This window comes from Triturus cristatus, chromosome 5_2 (assembly GCF_964204655.1).
Source record: "Triturus cristatus chromosome 5_2, aTriCri1.1, whole genome shotgun sequence".
In the NCBI taxonomy this organism is placed as follows: Eukaryota; Metazoa; Chordata; class Amphibia; order Caudata; family Salamandridae; genus Triturus; species Triturus cristatus.
Genome location: NC_140588.1, coordinates 1,085,763,977 through 1,085,779,615, shown reverse-complemented (window position 1 = coordinate 1,085,779,615; position 15,639 = coordinate 1,085,763,977). Strand labels below are relative to the sequence as shown.

The following is a 15,639-nucleotide window of genomic DNA, read 5'->3' as shown; positions in this document are numbered from 1 at the left end:
CGACTGGTTGTTGAAGGCGGGCTCGCCCCAGGCTGTCTCCCACCTCCAGACTACGGCCGACCTCCTGCATTCGCTGGGGTTCTCCATCAATGTGCCGAAGTCGCATCTGAGTCCCTCCCAGAAGCTCCTCTTCATCGGAGCGGTTCTGGACTCGGAGCAGTTCCAGGCTTTTCCTCCGGAACAGCGGGTCTGGGATATTCAGGCCCTGATTCCCATCTTTCGGCCTCTATCCCGGGTTTCGGTCAGGTTGGTGCTGCGGCTTCTGGGTCTGATGGCCTCCTGCATCCTGCTGGTACTTCACGCCAGGTGGCGGATGCGGGCGCTGCAGTGGGACCTGAAGTTTCAGTGGGCCAAGCATCGGGGCAACCTGTCCGACCGTGTCTTGATCCTGGAGGGCACTGCAAGGCAGTTGCAGTGGTGGCTCACGGACCGCGATTGGGTCAGTGGCAGATCCCTACCCCAACTGGAGCACGTAGTATTGACGGATGCGTCCCTCCTGGGATGGGGGGGCCACATGGGAGAGGCGGAGATCAGAGGACTCTGGTCTCCGGCGGAGTCTCGGCTCCATATCAACCTTTTGGAGCTGAGAGTGATCCGACTTGCACTGAAGGCATTCCTTCCCTCTGTCCGGGGAAATGTCGTGCAGGTGTTCACGGACAACACCACCGCCATGTGGTATTGCAACAAACAGAGCGGAGTGGGGTTGTGGACCCTTTGTCAGGAGGCTCTGCGCCTCTGGACATGGCTGGAACATCAGGGCATCACCCTGGTGGTTCAACATCTGGTGGGCTCTCTGAACGCCAGAGCAGACGAACTCAGCCGCCGGTGCATGATGGATCACGAATGGCGTTTCAACTCGGACGTGGTGCAAGGCCTCTTTCGGCAGTGGGGAGAGCCTTGGTTAGATCTATTCACCACCGAAGAGAACGCGCAATGTCAGCAGTTCTGCGCGTTGGAGTTTCCAAGGCGGCACTCGCTCGGGGACGCCTTCCGTCGCGAGTAGAGTTGTGGTCTGTTGTACGCCTTTCCGCCTATACCACTTCTGCCCAGAGTGCTGAAGAAGATCAGGCACGACCGGGCCCAAGTCATCTTGGTGGCTCCGGATTGGGCAAGAAGGTACTGGTATCCCGAGCTACTCAGTCTGTCGATCGATCCCCCGATACGACTGCCTCTTCAGGAGGACCTTCTGTCGCAGCAGCAGGAGACGGTCCTCCACCCGAACCTGTCCAGTCTCCACCTCCATGCGTGGAGATTCAGCGGCGGCAGTTGATGCCATTTGACTGACCTCCTGAGGTCTGTGATGTTATTCTGGCAGCCAGGCGTCCCTCCACGAAATCGGTATACGCCTGCAGGTGGAACAAATTTGTGGCATGGTGCACAGCAAAGGCTGTGGATCCCCTTTCTGCCCCTCTTTCTGAGGTTCTCCTCTTTCATCTCCCCTTGGCCCAGCAGGGCTCTGCTATGGGCTCTCTCAAAGGTTATCTTTCAGCTATCTCTGCTTTCTTACGGCTTCCTGATCAGCCTTCTCTTTTCAAATCCCCTGTTTTTTCCTGCTTCTTCATGGGCATTACTCACATGTTTCCTCCTGTCCCTTTCGTAATGCCTCAGTGGGATTTGAATCTAGTCTTGACGTTTCTGATGTGCGCACCCTTTGAGCCACTTCATACTTGTCCTCTTCTTTTGACGCTTAAGACCGCTTTCCTGGTGGCCATCACCTCTGCTAGAAGGGTGAGTGAGCTCCAGGCTCTTTCTTCTAAGCCTCCTTTCCGTTCATCCGTACAAAATTGTTCTCGGGACTCGTTCATCTTTCCTTCCTAAAGTGGTAACTGCCTTTCACATCGGGCAGTCTGTAACGTTGCCCACCTTCTTTCCGCCTCCGTATCCCTCGAAAGAGGAAGAGAGGCTCCACCGGCTGGACCCAAAACGGGCGCTGTCCTTCTATTTGGATCGCACCAAGCAGTTCTGGGTGGACGACCAACTCTTTGTAGGTTACGTGGGCGCTAAGAAGGGACGAGCGGTACACAAACAAACCATCTCTCTGTGGGTTGTTTTGTGTATCAAGGCATGTTATTTCTTAGCTAAAAAGGAACCTCCTGTAGGGCTGCGGGCCCATTCTACTCGGGCCACAGTGGCTACCACTGCCCTGAGCCGGGGAGTCCCCTTGCAGGACATCTGTCAGGCGGCTACGTGGGCATCGCTGCACACCTTTGCTAAACATTATTGCCTGGACAGCCAAGTCCGGAGAGACGGCTTCTTTGGCCGTTCTGTTCTCCAGGACTTTCTGGTGTGATCTTGGTTCGCAGACCCACTTCCGAGGTTGGTATTGCTGGGGTATCTATTCTAAGGTGAGGAATCTAACTAACGTGTTTCTTTCAGATGAACAAGTTACTTACCTTCAGTAACGATGTATCTGTAAGAAACATTAGTTAGTTAGATTCCTCACCGATCCTCCCCGTTCTGCGAACTGATATCTAGGGTTGAGGTCACCCCTTTCAGGGCCCTAGAATTTTTTGGCACCAGTGTCGGTCTCTTGCATGGCTCTGCGTTTCTGGCGCGGAAAGCTATGTACAAGAACTGACGTCAGCGCGCGAGGGCGGCGTCTAAGTACTCCGACGTCATCCCGCCGCAGACGACACCTAGCGACGCGCATGGGTATTGCTGACGAAAAACTTTCCGGATCCTGCCTGACGCCTGGGGATATTCTAAGGTGAGGAATCTAACTAACTAATGTTTCTTACAGATATATAGTTACCGAAGGTAAGTAACTTGTTCTTTAAGCCCTAAACGCATCCTGTGTGCATAATTTTAAGAGTGGAATATGTATGACTTCACAAAAATCCTAAATTTTCCCAGTGACTAGGCCCAAAACAACATTGTCGCTGGTCAGACTAGTTGCCACATAGGATAAGACAAAGGATAGATTATACACTTGAATCTAATCTATAACGTTTGACCTGTACTACTACAGACTCGATTCAAAAACTTATTTTTTTAAATGAATAAAAATCCAATATAATAAGTGTTGGATTTTTATTAAATAGATGGGAAATGTAACTTTTAGAAAGTTAACTTTGCCCTTCCTAAAGCTGCTGGAACATAATTTACATTAGCTCTCCGGCATCAGCCCGGTCTGTCCTTGGCCGGGATTAGGTGTGAAAACTGCTCGGGGAGCAGACAGTGGCCTTGGAGTGGGAAGATATTTTCTTCTCCTAGCAGGAAAAACAGTTGTTGTGCCCCAGGAACTTATTCTGAGGTGCTTGCTTTATCACAAGCAAATGTTAGATGACACTTGAAAAGCCCCAGCTTTTGTCTCCATAGTCAGGCTGGTACCAAACCCAGTAGGAAGAAGGCTACTCCTAGAATCGATTTTGAGTGACCACAGAGAAGGGACTGCTCATTACCTGTGCCAAACCTCAAAGCTGGACCCTCACCCTGCCTTCAACACTGCACTTTCTGAAGTTGCGGAAGAACGCGAGACAGCTGAACCTGCTCTGTCTCTGACCTGCGAGGAGCTTAGAAGGATGGATCTGCTTCCCCTTGTGCCCCAAAGAAGTGGATTCCAAGGGTCAGTTAGCTGACCTTTGTGTGCAAATGGACACGAAAAGCTGCAAGAAGCCTTTTCTCTACAATTACAAGCTGACCTGTGGCAACTTGAACTTGGACTTTGCTGGTGGCTTTGACCTGGCACCCTGAGAGTCTCTAGGTGCCTACCCTGAGGTCCTGGGGGCTTAGAAGTAAACTTCTGTGGTTGCTTGGACTCCAGTTTAGAAACTTTTTTGAAAACTTTTGCTCCAGAGCCAAGGGGGACCTACTGCAAAAAGTACCCGACGGTAGTTCTACAGCATCGGAGTGAATTTCAGATTTGTCCCAATGAAAGGCTCAAGCATCTCAAAAAAATTGACCGTTCCTTTGTTTTGTCAAGGAAAAAACTCAAAAGCCCTAGAACCTCATGGGACCAATCTGCTGCATGTGTACGACCAGCAGTTTCTCTGCGGTGTCTAAAATTTCAGATTTGTCTTGCAGGAGACCACTTTTTTTTTCCTCACGAAAATTAGTGTCCCTTTTTTAACTAGAACTTTGGAATGTTATGAACTTTTTGACTTCCAGACTTGCATCTGGGCCAATCCATTTGATGCATCTGTCCAGGGCACCATCACTGTCACCTCAAATCGAGCCCAGGTTGTGTAACTTTCTACTGTGTATGCACTGTTTAAATACTTTACATGTTGCCTTTGCGGACTACTTTGTGTCACATTGCCCGAATCCAAGCATAGGTTTATTTAATTTAATTTAACATTTAGCAGGCGGAGTGCTTATTCTTTGAAGTGCACACTTGTCCACCCCAAATAATTACCTGCTTTCCTACACACTGTATGAGAAGCTTAATTCTCATCTCTGGGACTATACCTGTGTTATAAATTTCCTTTCTAACCTCTCATTTCCTTTTAGGTGAGCGACCTGTCCTTCCATGATTCTCTAGCCACGTTTGTGGCTATCCTCATTGCACGACAGTGCTTGTTGCTGGAAGATCTGATACGCTGTGCTGCCATTCCATCTCTTCTCAATGCAGGTCAGTGTGCCATAATGTCCTTGCATGGCCAACAACCCAGCCTCCAGATCCCCATAGCTATTCCTCTTGGCAACCTTGTCCCTCTAGATCTGTCTCTTTAGTTCCTCTTGTCTGTCAGCTTTCGCCCTAGCTTTAATCAAAGCTTCATCTGTTACCTCCCAGCCACGCTACCTCGAGCTTGCCAACATTTTCCTGCCTGTTCCTTCAGACATCTCTCCACAGGTCAGCATTGCCCAGTCTAACCCCTCAGACAGGTCTGCACAGTTCAGCATTACCCTGCTTGCTCTTTCAGATCAGTCTCCACAGGTCAGCATTGCGGTCTCTCTTCCTCCAGACAAATAACTATAGGTCCTAAGCATTATCCTGTCTGTTCTTTCCAGTGGCAGCCACCACATACAAAAAGTGGTGGGGCGGGTGGAGGGGGCGCACAGGAGCGGAGGGGAGGGGGAAGAGGAGTTTAATAATAAATGTAAAAAACAAAAGACTTACCTGAAGCTGGCGGCCGCCTCTCGCATTATGCCTCATTGCATTCTTTTTCCTGGTCCCAGCAGACTCTGGGACAGGTTCACAGACTCCCTGTACAATCCCCGTGCTGCTCTCATGCTATGAGAGCAGTGCAGGGATTGGCCCGAGCAGGCTGAAAAGACGTTCTCAGGCACAGCGAGTCAGTGCTGTTTCAGAAACCTAAGTGTGCATGTGTGTTTGGCCAGCCTGGGACAGCCGGCCAAACACACTAGCGCACTTAGAGTGCGCACTCCCACTCTCCCCTCCCATGGACCAGCCCCGCCCATCCCTACACACGCTGGGTGAGCCAGATGCTGAAAAATAATAGGTTTATTTTTCAACTGCTGGCTCTGAGCCAGGCAGTGGGGCTACGCTCCCCTGCCATTGCAGAGGCGCCACCCCTGGTTCTTTCAGCCCTGCCTCCTAGGTTTTCTCAGCATTGCCCATCCTGATGCCTCAGCCCTGTCTCTCTGGTGTTTACATCATTACTCTGTCGGTATCCAGCTCTGGATGACCTTCGTTCTAAAGCTTCCAGAGGCCCCCAGTGTTGTCTTTCTACATTGTGCGTTCATCATTACCTCCTCTGGTCTTAATGTTTTTCTGTGTTGCTTTTGCTGCTGTGTTTTTAGTATGAGCTCCTTGGTACTACCTAGCATTGCACCTTGTTTCCCCAAACCTGGACTCTTTCAGACTGATTTGCCTGCTGCTTTCTGGCCTTTTTGCCCTGTACCCCTAGACAACCCATTGTGAGTATTTCTGGTATCACAACCCTAGGTTTTACAGCTGTTGGTGATTCACAAGGTAGCCCCCGCAGGTATCTTAGTGTTTTCCTGCTTTACATCATTTGGCGTTTCTACATACTATTTCCCTACTGTTTCTATATTTCCTGTCTCCTCTAGGCTGTCACCACTCAAGCAGTTTCTAAGCATAGTAGTCCCTCACAAGTTTGTCTTAAAACAAACATTTATTTTTGCAGCATGCAGTGAACAGGACTCTGAGCCAGGAGCACGTCTTACCTGTCGTATTTTACTCCACCTTTTCAAGACTCCACAGCTTAATCCATGCCAACAAGATGGAAGTAAGTACCGTTCTTGACGAGGCCCAGGATACCATAAGATGAGCTGTGCCAGGTTACTGATACACACAAAAGTTGAATCACCTTGCTGCTTTTGCAACATGGATCTCCTTCTAGTTCAAATGGTGTTTGTTGGCATGTCCTCCAGTAGCTGGGGCCATGTTTGTAGTGAGAGGCTTCTGATGCTGACAGAAAATGTACTTTGTCTTTACACCATTGCACCATGTTTAAAGTGCAGGCCTTTTTCTTTTCACGTTAAGACTTTGGTAGATTAGACAGGCGTGACTCTGGCTACAAAGAAGTCTGTTTGAGGGGAGCATGATTGAGGGTTATTTAGTTTGAGTCTTTACTCGTATGTTAATTTAGGTTCCTGTGGATACCAATGCTGCTTTTCTCAGAGATAGTACTCCAGATTCTGTCTCCTGAGAATCGAGGTTTACGTGTACAAACATTGCGTTACCCCTTTGTGTTTCACTAAACCATAATGAGGCTGTGTGTTGAATGTTGTCCTTACTGCAGTACTAGCTATCCAGATACTTGACACGCAGTACTAGCTATCCAGATACTTGACATGCAGTACTAGCTATCCAGATACTTGGCACGCAGTACTAGCTATCCAGATACTTGACTCGCAGTACTAGCTATCCAGATACTTGACATGCAGTACTAGCTATCCAGATATTTGACACACAGTACTAGCTATCCAGATACTTGACACGCAGTACTAGCTATCCAGATACTTTGACACGCAGTACTAGCTATCCAGATACTTGACACACAGAACTAGCTTAGCAGATACTTGACACGCAGTGCTAGTTAACCAGATACTTGACAGGCAGTACAGGCTATCTAGATACTTGACACATAGTGCTAACTATTTAGATACTTGACACGCAGTGCTAGCTTGCCAGATACTTGACTCGCAGTACTAGCTATCCAGATACTTGACACGCAGTACAGGCTCTCTAGATACTTGACACACAGTGCTAGCTATCAAGATACTAGACTCGCAGTACTAGCTATCCAGATACTTGACCCGCAGTACTAGCTATCCAGATACTTGACCCGCAGTACTAGCTATCCAGATACCTGACACGCAGTACTAGCTATCAAGATACTAGACTCGCAGTACTAGCTATCCAGATACTTGACACACAGTGCTAGCTATTTAGATATTCGACACGCAGTGCTAGCTATCCAGATACTCGACACGCAGTGCTAGCTATCCAGATACTCGACACGCAGTACAAGCTATCTAGATACTTGACACACAGTGCTAGCTATTTAGATACTTGACACGCAGTGCTAGCTAACCAGATACTTGACACGCAGTACAGGCTATCTAGATACTTGACACGCAGTACAGGCTATCTAGATACTTGACACGCAGCGCTAGCTATCCAGATACTTTGCACGCAGTACTAGCTATCCAGATAATCGACACGCAGTACCAGCAATCCAGAAATGACATATTACACCCACATTAGTATTATGATTATTCTACAAATATATGTAGCTATGTTGACATGTGAAAGTAATGAAATGTAATCCTGATTTTTTTTAATTCCTCTGTTCTGTTTTATCTGCTCAGCTGTTGGCCTGGAATTCATGGAAGATAGCACGGAGAGCCCCTTAGAAAAAAAACCAAATCTGTATTTTTCTGCTTCTAAAAAAAAATGCGGACAGAAAGCACAGTGTTTTCTGTCCATATTGATCAGTCAAAAATCTGCAAAACCTGAGAACTGGAAGCCTTATTCCGCTTGGAAACTGGCAACTCTGAATGCCATCAGACTTTTGGTGTTAAAAATTCCTACATCATTATTTGAACAAAAGTCCTTTGCTTGGCTTTTGGAAGGTGTGCGTGTTTTTATGTGAGCCTTCTGTTTTTCCGCCAGTGAACCTGACCGTTATGCAAGAAATTGGATATTCTTTATATCAAGATCAACATCCAGCTGTTAAGGCACGCATTGTGTCCCCCCATACTGAGAGTGACTCAGCTATAGTCATGTGGTGGCTGGCAGTGGTGGCAGTGTGATTTTAGTTCATGGACATACACCTTTTAACCTCCACCCCGTGGGTAGACTTCTACTAACTTTCCCCAGTAAAAGATCAGTTTGTTACTTATAAGTGAGGTTTATTCCCCTCATCATGTCTGGGATGTATGAAAGATGTTTAATGTGTGTGTTCCACATCATCTGTTATATTGTGGGATCTGTTAGTATCTCAGAATAGTGCTCTCTTTGTGTTAGGCTGACATCCTTATTCGACATCCCAGCTGGCATTTACTTTTTCCATTTCCCCTTCATGAAACCTGTGTATGGCATGTGAAAGGGGTCTCCCGCCCATTTATTTTGTCTCAGGGTAGATTCCTTCTGCCTGGATTAAACTCAGTTTCCCATTTCCTGTGTTTTAGCACCCTTTAGGCAATTGGAGAAGACGTGGGGTTTCAGAGCTATTTGAGCCATCATTCTAGCCTTTACTGTTCCTGAAATATGACCATTTGAAGACTGTAAGCTTACAAAGCTGAGCAATCAATAGAGCAGGGAGCACGGACTCTGTGAGCGGGCTGCACGGAAGAGTCTGCACTCTGATACTCCCATGCTCTTTTCCCAAAGATTTTAAACTTTGTAGCAAGCAAGTGTTTATAACAAACACGACCTGCCAGAAGTATGCACTCGAGGAAAGTGTCCCTGCTTATGCTTCCCTGACTTAAGTCCCCTCTGGAAAGGAGGAGGCAGGACAGCAGCTCTGCACTCCTGAACCTTCACTGTCTTCTCCCCACTGGTATGCAGACCCTCCTCTGTGGCTGAGTTGAAACACTGCATGGTGTACTAGTGGCTGTGCTTGGGAATATTGATTGAAGCCATAACCACCTCTCAGAGGGCGTTGAGGCAAAATCTTATTGGACTAAATATTGGATCCTGCTGTCCTGTTCAAAGGGGAAGGGGGGGGGGGGGGATCTAAGAGTACAACTACCAGTACAGAGAACTGTGGGAATAATAAGTAAAGTGAAATTCACTCAATGAGGCTGACCGATATGAATCTTAATGTTATTTACTTGTAAAAAATACTTTTTGCATAAAAAATAATAGACATTTTAAAATGTATTCCCAGGATCCCTCAAGGCTAATTCCAGTGTGTACCTTCACAGAAGAGTCCTGTGATGGTCCTGTTCTTTTTTTGAAGATCTAGCAGTGACTGAACATTGACTCTGAGCGTTATTGATTGGGTCAGGCCATCTCTTGTGAGTCTAATGCTCATCACCCTAAAGAATAAAGTGCCAAAGGAAGTATTGCAGGAGCATTGTTGTCCCTAGGAGACAATGGTAAACTAAGATTCTCACACATGATGCTAATCAAGAAGCAGCGACTGCCTACAGCACCCCTGGAAATGCGACAGCCTTCAGCACCCCCGGAAATGCCGCACACTTAGTTCTTCTCATAGAGTTTAGGGATTTCGATTTTAGCTTTTTAATTATTTGAGGTTTAACATGGCTTGATAGCTATTCCTTATCTCTGTAAAATCGTTTGGGTTACACATTTGCAGGAATGATTCTCTTGTGTGTATTAGCGTAGTGTCTACATGGTAGAGCAAAGTTTCTGTGCTGCTATGCACCTGTGCTAACCTTGATGCAGCCTGTTTTCCTTGTACTCACTGTAGTGTGCATACAGACTATTCAATGCTTTCACTTTAGGCTAGCATTTCTTGCTCCCTTTTCCAGATAAACCTACAGTGGGGATTCGCTCCTCCTGCGACCGCCACCTGCTTGCTGCCTCCCAGAACCGAATTGTGGATGGAGCGGTGTTTGCTGTATTGAAGGCTGTCTTCGTTTTAGGTAAGTCCTGTGTGTTTAATTTGTAATCAATATAATCAGTATAAGCCCCAAAGATGTTGGCTTATTGTAGCTCTACTAATCTTTGAGAATATTCATAGCCATCAATGCCCATTAGTTTTCTAATATCACAAGACCTATGTTGGGTGATAAGTGCGAGAAAGTGCCTCTTTTGCATGGTTAGCTCCCCTCCCCCCACCCGACTTTTTGCCTGGTTTTGATGTGATTTCAATTGTAGTGCTCAGTATCTCTGCCAACCAGGTGCCCTGTGCCAGTGCTTCTTATCTAAAAAGACAAATCCCAAATTGGTACTTCTACCCCCTGTTAGTCCCTAGTAAATGATACCCTGGGTACCTAGGGCCTTGAGACTGAAGAGGGTCCCTTGAGATCCCACTCACTGGGACCATGCCGCTGCCCTTTCAGCCTGCATGCCCCTGTGAGGGAGAAAACAGTAGACTTGGCACCCTGCCTGGGTGCTATGCCAGCTATCACTACCTGGCAGCATAGGTAAGTCACCCCTCTAGCAGGACTCGCAGACCTAAGGCGGGTTGCTCTATACTACAGGTGAGGGCATATGCATGAGCATATCTGCCCCTACAATATTGGGGTCCTTTTCCTAATATTGTAAGTGCCAGTGATGCCATTGAGAGTACATGGGCTTTAAACTTGACAATTCGAGCTCCACCGCACCATAATGGCTTCACTGAACACAGGAGTGTTTGGTACCAAACTACTCTGCTCAGTAAATCCACACTGATGACAATGTGGGATTTATTGTGCCATGTACTCAGAGAGCACCTCAGAGGTACTCCCTGAAAGCCTGCCAACCCTGGTGTGCTCTCTGACCAGCTGTAGACAGCCAGCCACCACCAGACATATTTCTGGACCCCTGGATAGAGAGCCCCTGCTCTCTGGGACCAGAAACAATCCACATCCTGGGCAGAGGTGTCATGCCTCCTCCCCTGGCTAGGCCCATGCTCGAAGAGGAGAGCTACAAAGGCCTGCCACCTTTGTAATGTGAGCCCCAGCCTCTGCTAGCAGCAGATGGCAGCCCACAACTCGGTAAAACTCGAGAAGAATAGGATGTGTGCCTGTGAGAAAGTGCCCTCTTTCTTGCATGGCATTTTTGCTGAATTGCTTATGTTCTTTGACTGAGTGTACCCTGGGCTCCTGCTAATCAGGTACCCAGGGCCTATGTTTCTTCCCTAAAAACTGCATTAAAGCCTATACCCAATTGGCATCTCTGGCCACATGACTGCCCCTGGTAAATGGTACCACAGGTACCCAGGGCACTGTGACCAGAGAAGGCCTCTAAGGGCTGCAGCACTTATATTGTGCCACCCTTAGAGGTCCTGTACCCTGACACTCAAACACTGCCTTTGCAGCCTGTGCATCTTGGTGCAGAACAAAGTGAAGAGTCTACATTGGAAAGCATTGGTCCATACTTCGATTTTGATCTCTGCACCCAGACGCCCCTGTGTCGCTGATGGCGCAGTTTCGGTACTCACCTAACCCCTGGCCCTTACTGACTTTTGGCTCCAAAGACTGGAAATGTAAGTTCAGATCTTACCTGTTTAACCGCAAAACTGTTTTCCTCCTAGGATAACATTTAACAATGTTGAAAAGTTTGTAAGTGTTGATTTTTCAAAGTAAAAATTATTTATAATTAAAAGTGTACTCACCTTATTAGGAATATCTTGGTCTTAAAATAAAATACAAACCAAATACAACTTTCAAAAATTGGTCTGGATCTCCTTCTTGAGTCGCGTGTCCAATATTGATCACTGTGGTGCAATAAATGTCTTGCGCTCCTCTGTGTTAGGCCTAAGGCTGCTCGCCCACACTACCACTAATAGAGCGCTTTGAGTCCTGTACATTTTTGGGGAACCTTGGACTCTGCACGGTATTATCACCCAGTGGCAATATCCTATACAGAGCCAAATTCCTACAAGAACCCGGACTCCGCTAGACCCGACAGGTAACAGTCTCCCTGTACATAAGTGGTCCATGTGACTGTCTCCCAACTGGTTGTGACCATTCTAAGAGTAGTCGCATTGGCCCATTGCCTCAAACTGCTAAGTTTATTACAATGATTTTTTGTACCAAAAGAATTTACTTACCTCTAAAAGAAAGAAAAAAAATATATATATATAGATATATCACATCACATCTCCGGTTTCTCTCAATCGATTTTTGTTGTTTTGATTACTAAAAAGATGAAAATATCCCCTATTTTTATAAATAGGTGTTGGATTTTTATTGTTGTGTTTCCTACTTATAGACTGTGTTGATACTTCTAAATGTTTTACTCTTGTTCTTTTGATTAAGCCTGACTGCTCTGCCCCAAAGCTACCCAGTACTGAACTAAGGGTTTATTAAAGAACTTAACTGGCCCTGACGGAGATGGTGTAATTATCACATGGTGAGGCCTCACAACCACTCTACTTAATAATCCACCTTCCTACAACTGTCAATTTGAGACTGGATTTAAAGTTGTAGTACCTTTCACGCGTTAACATTTTGACTCATTTTACTCCTGTACAATCGCCCATTCGGATAAGAATTGTCGGCCCCTTTACTCTTCAGCCCCTTTACCTTTCTGCCCCTTGGCTGCTTGGCAGCCTGGCTGTCTACCTTCCAGAGGGTCAGCAGTAGCAGTCTGCCATTATGTGACATGCATTTCTTTTTTGCTGCAGGAGATACCGAACTGAAAGGCTCTGGCTTCTCGCACACTGGTGGAGCGGAAGACCTCACAGAGGATGACCTGGGATCTAAAAAGCCAGGAGGACGGGCAGTTTCTATTGAAACAGCAAGCCTGGACCTGTATGCAAAGTATGTACTCAGAAGCATCTGTCAACAGGTGAGTTACCCCCTTCTCAGACACTCCGTGCTTAGGAATATTTTTTTAAATGCCACCCAAACGTTAGCTTGAAAAATGCATCGTCATCCTCAGCGTAAACAGACAAGTGCCAGGCCTTGTTCAGAAAAATGAACAAATAAACGTTACTCAACTTTGGTCAGCTTCATCAATAAGGTGCAGCTAGAGCACCTACTCACTTAGTCTTAGTCTCTTCATTGATGGTCATAAAGGTTAGAATAATTCCCTGCTGCATACTTACATTACAAATCAGGTGCAAACATTAGCATAATTAATGCTAAGTTGCACCTTTCATTGATTATCACAGGCTGATTTTTCTTGCTTGAAGTAAAATAATTCCAATTTTACCCTTCTTACAATTTAAAGCGCAGCATCTGTGTTGAAGTTTCTTCCCGAGTATGAACAAATAAAGAAAACAGAGGTCTAACATGGCCGAGCTAGGGAAGAAGAAAATAAATGTATCGTGTGTGTTCACCCCCATGCCCCCAAAAGACTGGTGGGTGTTTTTTTATCCATTTTTTCACACGTTTTAGGTGATAATTCATCTCAATTTATATTAATTCGACATTTCCTTTGGACAAGAAACCTGTTTCATTTGCCTTTTTAGCCAAATTTTCAAGTCAGGGTGTAGTCCTTATTTGTAAAGTGCTATTCTTGTGGCAGGAAGAAAGCAGCCTCTGACCCTCATCAGGTCTGTGTGGTGTGCCTCTAGTCTCTCGTTCCACTAAGGAATGCAAGTTCTACTCCAATAAGTCCAAAAGGACCCTCAACAATAAAGAGGGCATCAGTCTGAGAGGGAAATTGGAGAACATGCTTGTGATGGGCATAAAGGGCAAGTCCTCCAAGGAAGCATCCAGGTGCACTGGGACATTGCTTGTGACTCAAAGGGATCCCAAAGAGCCAAGCTCTAAGGAGAGACGATCCAGAAACCTGGAGAGGAAGACACCCCTAGCATCTGGATTTCAGTCGAGATGCTAACTTATTTGGGGCTCTTGGAGACACTCCAAGGGAAAGTGTTTCTTTTAGGAGCAAGTGTCTTCCTTTAAGTGTCAGCAACTGGGCTTTCCTGCTCACTGTTCTTCCTGCCAGCAGAAGCCCCGCACACCCCATGCAGGCCTCAAATCGACCGCATTAGTAGGCACCTCAGCCCTAACCTTGCCATTTGCCAGTGGCCTCCAGTTCCTGTTTGTTCCAGCCTGAACCAATTGCTGCCTTTTGACCAAGTGCTTGGGTTATCCTACCCACTGTTATTCCCACCAACAGAAGCCCCACCCGCCCCAGAACCTACGTAATATAGGCAACAGTAGACACGTGCAGCGAGCGTGCTGCTGGTGCACCAAAGGCAACCCCATCTGCGCCGGGACCGCGCCCTTCGCCAGGAATTCTAGCCCCACGACCATCCAATGCAACACCGCAACCACCACCAGAGCCTATGTTTCAAGTTTGTTTGTTTCAAGTTTATTTATTTGCATAGTTTGTCAAAACCATTGCAATATAATAATATTAAATTTCAAAACAGTATATACGTATAAAACGCCATACTTCTAAAAGCATTATATTTAAAATTCTTATTTTTTAATTAATACTATAATTATACAAATTTACAGTGTCCGTTTCTTAGCCACATTATGTCCGACTGTGCACATCTCATTTATTATCTAAGGTATCGGATTTAAGTACATACTTTCTTTTATATATAAAAAATTAATACGTGTGAATGAGGTGCTTATAGCTCAAAATAGGGCTCATTAGTTCTTAACAACGAGATCCTCCTGATCCTGCATTTTTCCATGTGGCTGAGTTGAGTATGCGGTTTAATTTTTTCAATCACTGTTTCCGGCATTTTCTTTTCGCATATCCTCGAACTTTACCAAGGAACAGTTCAGTTGTGGGTCGCTAGGTGTAAAACATGCCAGAACTGCCTGCCTACAAAATCAAGAACCAGGAACGGACCACAAACCAAACGGAGGACTCACAATCATCTGCAAAAACATGATTGACTGCACCACCTCCCTGGATTCGCACACCAACCGCATGGAATAACGCCACTTCAAAATTCAAACAGACAACGCCACCCTTAAGAGAATCCTTGCCTACCGTCCCCACAAGAGGAATTCTGCAACCACATCGCAGATTATCGCTCCCCTCTCCGTCAGATCAACCAACTACATCCTCATTGGAAAGCCCAATTTCCACCAGGAAGACACCACAGACCCTGTCTCCACGGCCAATCTTTGACAGCCTCAGCAACTCTGGACTCATCCAGCCTGTCCAATGACCAGCCCACACAGCAGGCCACACCCTTGATCCTATTTTTTCCACCAACATCAGGATCACCACCTCCCACACGACCCCGCTCACAAAGTCTGACCACTACATCAGTCAATTCAAAATTACCCACCCACCAAACCACCCCACCAGAAACCGCCAAAGCACCCTCAAGACACTGGTGCAAAACATTCAAGGAAAATTGGACCAAGACCCTACAGGAACGCCCATCCAACCACACCAGGAACCTCAATGTTGACACCAAGCTCTTTGATAAATGGTTCACCGACTGTGCCAAGCTCACCACTCCTACCAGAAACAAGACCTATAAAAACAACAAAGGACCCAGCTGGTACACAAACGACCTCAGGGAGTCTAAGCCCCACTGCAAACAACTTGAGAGAAAATGTAGACTCAACAAAAATACGATCGCAAGATCCATGTACAAAGCTGGTCTCAACCTCTACCACAAAAAAGTACAAGAGGAAAAGAAAGAAGCACGAGCTTTCAGA

General features: G+C 46.4%; 1 protein-coding gene across 7 annotated transcripts in view; it reads left to right on the top strand.

Annotated features, from left to right (window-relative positions):
* MED12 (mediator complex subunit 12) overlaps positions 1 to 15,639 on the top strand; it is a 956,599-nt gene that overhangs the window by 556,838 nt on the left and 384,122 nt on the right. For all 7 annotated transcript variants that reach the window (XM_085608424.1, XM_085608427.1, XM_085608421.1 and 4 more), the window contains 4 exons: positions 4,450 to 4,570; positions 6,051 to 6,152; positions 9,871 to 9,984; positions 12,678 to 12,841. In XM_085608424.1, the coding sequence (XP_085464550.1) occupies positions 4,450 to 4,570; positions 6,051 to 6,152; positions 9,871 to 9,984; positions 12,678 to 12,841 (501 nt within the window). The remainder of the gene's footprint in view (positions 1 to 4,449; positions 4,571 to 6,050; positions 6,153 to 9,870; positions 9,985 to 12,677; positions 12,842 to 15,639) is intronic.